This window comes from Arthrobotrys flagrans (genome assembly GCF_004000055.1).
Source record: "Arthrobotrys flagrans strain CBS H-5679 chromosome Unknown unitig_0, whole genome shotgun sequence".
NCBI lineage: Eukaryota > Fungi > Ascomycota > Orbiliomycetes > Orbiliales > Orbiliaceae > Arthrobotrys > Arthrobotrys flagrans.
The window spans coordinates 4,691,160-4,696,263 of NW_027137550.1; the positions used below are offsets into that span (position 1 = coordinate 4,691,160).

A 5,104-nucleotide genomic window follows, 5' to 3' on the forward strand; every position below is an offset into this window, starting at 1 on the left:
CTTGAGAAAAATAGGGTGGGAACGATCCTGAGACTGGATCAGACTAAATTTTTGAGAATGGGTTTGAGAATCCGTTGATATTATACGGAGGTCTGTAGGATCCGATGTAGATGGAATTAAGATTACATTCGAACTTCGAGGAGATACGCGCTCTATTTATGGCGATCTTTCCAATAGTCTGAAGGCCTCCTCATGACGAATACCCCATATTTGTTGCATTGAAGCTTTTGCGGAGAAAGGGATACTTCGGCGTCATCGGCCGTTTATTTTCCCCGCCGACGTTGCAGTCTCAGCAACACCTCCGTTAATATCATCGAAACTCAAATGATCATTGGAGCAAGGCAATTTCCATCCATTGTTGTTTAGTTTGTAAAGGAACTTTGGTCCCCAGAAGATCGACTCGGTAGCTTTGACCTCGTCTTGATTCGAAACCTAGAATCAAGAACAATTCCAACGGTAAGGAACATTTCTAGTCATCGGTATGTACACTTTCGCTCAGTTCCATAAGTATTTAGAGTACAGTGTAGTCCGTCTTGTATGCTATAGTCGGAACCGTTAAGATGATGTCTATATTAATCTGTGCCAGGGACAGGGTAGTTAAGCAAAAGCGTCTGGGTCCTCCAATAATTAATATATCTCGGATACACATGGGCCGATGGCTAAGGCCGCTAACCTTCGCGTGGATAAGCGAAGGAACTTTCCGATGCAAATTTGAATATTCATCCGAAGTTCCCCGCACTCTCCCTGCACATGACCCGATAAAAAATGGGACGACATCTCCCGAGCGACTCTTGACGGTATTAGGCGTCGGCGTCAGTGCCCCTAAGCTTGCCATTGATCACGGCCTTTTCCTTCTTTATCCGCTTGAAGTTAGATCTCATGGATACGTTTTAACTAACCATTGCCTGCATGGGCATGCGGCAGGGGAGCAAAAGTTCCAAGCGAAGGGCCTGAATTCGGCTATATAACAAATTTTCCATTCTAGTCTAATCTTTCGTTCAACCAAGAAAACGTGTTAAAATAGCATGCCTACAAAGGGCATTGGTCTTAGCTCAAGAGCACTTGGCCTTCAAACTACAACTAACCCCTGTACACGACATGGAAGGGACGGGAAATATAATATTCTATCGAATTCAATTCCCCGTCTAATACCGGAGCAGATGGCACCGACCGCGACCGGGTTGAATTAAAACCAAAACTTACGGAGTATAGTTGAATTTATATCTAGGCTCCAGGGATAAGAGGCACGTGCGCATAGGGCCGACGCAGCGCCGTGCCAATGACATGCTTTGCGACAAAGTTTGGACGAACTTTCGTGAGAGATTCTACGACACGAAAGGCCATGGCGAAAATTGAACATTTCGGACCCAATCGACTTGCCCTGAGCTTGATCAATCAATTGGCAGACCTCAGCTTAAAAGGAAACACGGGCCGTCACCACCGACACACCGTGTATAACTTCATGTCCCTATTGGATTTTTCTGCTTAGGCGTCGGAGCATAGATATGGCTCAAAAAAAATTATATAACACGGCTCTGCCAGAACTTCGATACAACCATAGGTGTTATAATTCAACCTTAATCGACGAATCCTACTATCGATAGATCAAGAATGAAAGCCTTTATTGTAACTTGCCTGGGTGCCGCAGTGGCCGCCCAACAGACCGCCTGGGGTCAATGCGGGTAATAACCCTATTTCTTTTAACAGATTCATAGAATCTAGATATCTCTGAAGTTTAATAACTAACATCTTGGTTCGTGGATGTAGCGGTAATGGTTGGACCGGACCGACTACTTGTGTCTCTGGGTACTATTGTTCGTAAGTTTCTCATTCAAATTTGCTTATTGGTTTCGACCTTCTACTGAATATATCAACCATGGTCGTATAGTTACAACAATGAATGGTATTCTCAGTGTCTTCCGGGGTCCGCGCAAGGAACTACAAGTAAGCTTCATATCCAGTTCGAATAAAACGGACAAATCTTGGAAAGGCTATATATATAACGTCAATGTATTGCAAGTCGCTAAAACCGAAGCCCTCTTATAGCAACCCTCAGGACCACCACCACTACTACCACGACCTCCCGAGCGCCTACCACAACCTCTGGAGGCGGAAGCGGTAGCTACGTAACCAGATCTGGAATGAAGTTCAACATCGACGGCAAAGTCGGTTACTTCGCGGGTACAAATGCATATTGGCTATCCTTCACAACGAATAATGCGGACGTCGATCAAGTTATGAGCCACTTGCAAACTGTACGGTCCACCAGAAATTATGATCCAAGCAGAATCATATGCGCGATACTAGTATACTAACTTTGTGACTGGATATACTGAACTAGGCCAAATTGAAAGTCCTCCGGATCTGGGGTTTCAATGATGTTACCTCCCCTAACGGAGTGTACTTTCAACTGTTCTCCGGAAGCTCTCCTACAATCAATACTGGCTCTAACGGTACGCCAATCCCGGTGTCTTTTCCACCAGCTCGCACGCTAATGGACTTATTGTTTTCCCTTTAGGGCTGCAACGACTCGATGCGATAGTCGCTTCGGCGGAAAAGTATGGTATCAAACTAATCATCCCGTTTGTCAACTACTGGGTAAGCAAGGGGCTCGATCAACCTATCCACCCAAGGGCACTTTCTATAGCGAAGCAGCCTCAATGGAGGATCAGGCTGATATGATATATATTCAGGACGACTATGGCGGCATGCAAGTCTACGCAAACTACTACGGCGTCAGCAAAAATGCATTCTACACCGATTCTAGAGTTATCGCTCAATACAAGCTGTACATCAACGCCGTCGTCTCCCGCTATCGAAACTCAAAGGCGATTTTCGCTTGGGAGCTTGCTAACGAACCCCGATGTAACGGATGCTCAACATCCACAATTACCAATTGGGCCACTTCAATTTCGCAATATATCAAGTCCCTGGATTCCAATCACCTTGTTACTCTTGGCGATGAGGGTTGGCTTAATGGAGGGGGCGACGGCTCTTATCCTTATTCCGGTAGCGAAGGTATTGACTTTGTCAAGAATCTTGCCATCAGCTCCTTGGATTTCGGAACCGCCCATCTCTATCCCGGGCATTGGTCTAAGAGTGACTCTTGGGGAAACACCTGGATTCAAGAACACGCCTCCGCCGCGACATCGGCGGGGAAGCCTTTTATCCTAGAAGAATACGGTGTCACTAGCAACCGTGCCAGCGTATTCGGAAGCTGGTACAACACTATCTTAAGCTCGGAAACTGCCGGTGATATGTACTGGCAACTTGTACGTCAAGTCCCCTCGGTGAATAAAAAACCGCTATATGAACAGCGGCTATAACAGAGATAAACAATACTAACTGCATGCAATCAATCCCCATCCAGGGCGAAAACTTGTCCTCCGGTCAAACTCATAACGACGGTTTCACTATATATTATGGCAGCAGCGAGTTTAACACCCTTGTGGCCTCCCACGCCAATGCCATGTCAGCAAAATAGAGCAAAATACGTATGGCCAATTTTTCAAAGTTAGAGCCGTGGTAGACATACTCTAACTCGCCCTCATTTAATGTACATGTACATAGGTATCTTGTTGAATTGCTAAAATGAAAAGGGTCCAGAGACGCAGGTAGTTGCGTTGAGGCGAGGAGTGACTTGAAAAAATCTATCAACCAGCCAACGCGACTTTACGTAAATTTACCGGCACCATAGATAGCTACTTCTTTGTCTAACCAAGTAGCTAGTATTTCCTATTTCGATTGAAATTTCCTTAGCTGTGATAAATCCAAATAATACAGTTCGCCGATGAGTTGCTAGGTGGCATTGTTCAAATCTGGAATTTATAAAGACACCTGGAAAACCTAATTCAATCTCCGAGTTAATTTTTCTTTTCCCGGGTAACTGTAATTGTCCTGGGATATGGAAATATATATATACTATTATTCTATAGAACTGGAATCTAATAATATTACTGTTATGGAATTTTCTTTTGAGGCGCTGCCGTAAGAAACTTCATGAGACCCCGAGAAGATACCGCTAGAATACCGTCGAGTCCCATCCGTGTTTACATTGCTTGAAACAGAGCTATCGATGAGCGCTTCAACTTTCTAGAATTCTGCGCCGGTACCTTCGCCCCAGCGCCGCAGCAACAGAGACGAATCGTGGTGCTTCGCGATTGGCGGGTTCTCCTCATGTGCAGATGTCTTGCATCTAGTTTTACGAAAAAACCATGCAACATTTGATCTAAATATTAAATTCAGAATCTTTACGATATGGTGTAGAAGCCTTGTGTCGTTCGCACTGTAGTACCGAGTTGTTGCGTAAGTAAGTACAAGACAATCGCAAAAGGTAAAACCCGCGCGATACTGATATATTTTGGAATTATATCTGTATTTGAACGACTTGGAATCGGGACAGCTGCAAGTATTACTCGATGGATATCCTCAAAGCACCGTTTTCCGCCCGCTCCGTCACTGGTACTGGAATCTTGTTTTAATCGTTATCTGGATACCTTTAGATTGGCATTCGGGAACATTCTCAACGCAAGTACTCAATTCATATCCTGAAATTCGAATTCACAGACGTGCATGATGTCATTACGTCTCGGACGGCCTGGGTGACACGAGATCGCCAAGAGATACCACTAAGGAAATCCTTGCTTAGTTTGAGCTACGGCATCTCAGACTCCTCATACAGCTCTGAACCGCCGAGATGATCCCTCATCCCAAAATTCAGTCTAGGGAACGGGGCTCAAGAAACCCCTAAGCTGTATCCAGAAATCATTAACATTCCAAGTTTCTCAAGCTTTTCCCATATCCCGATTTATCTTGGATCGCACCAACGTTGTGATTTAGATTCCCAAGATTCGCTAATCTCAAAGCTCGGCCATCTGCGCCATGAAGACCTCTGGATCGATTCAGTTACGACGTCGCAGTTAATAATGCGAGATGTGCGATTGACACCATTTACGCATAGGGTTTTTGTTTCGGAACCGTTAACCGAATTTTTTAAACTACGAAGCAATAACCCGTACATGATCGACTCTCCGGGATATGCTAGTGACCCGTGCCCTCCAACCAACAATTCACAATCGGCGAATACTACATGCAATGGCAGGAT

The 5,104-nt window shown here is 44.9% G+C and overlaps 1 protein-coding gene across 1 annotated transcript; it reads left to right on the forward strand.

Annotated features, from left to right (window-relative positions):
• Window positions 1–1,611: 1,611 nt before the first annotated feature.
• On the forward strand, window positions 1,612–3,484 carry DFL_004401 (uncharacterized protein; the record flags this gene model as incomplete). Its single annotated transcript, XM_067633489.1, has 8 exons — window positions 1,612–1,682; window positions 1,768–1,818; window positions 1,889–1,944; window positions 2,047–2,255; window positions 2,342–2,453; window positions 2,519–2,598; window positions 2,694–3,272; window positions 3,371–3,484. The coding sequence occupies 8 exons, from the start codon at window positions 1,612–1,614 to the stop codon at window positions 3,482–3,484; spliced, it is 1,272 nt and encodes a 423-aa protein (XP_067491651.1).
• Between the last annotated feature and the right edge of the window lie 1,620 nt (window positions 3,485–5,104).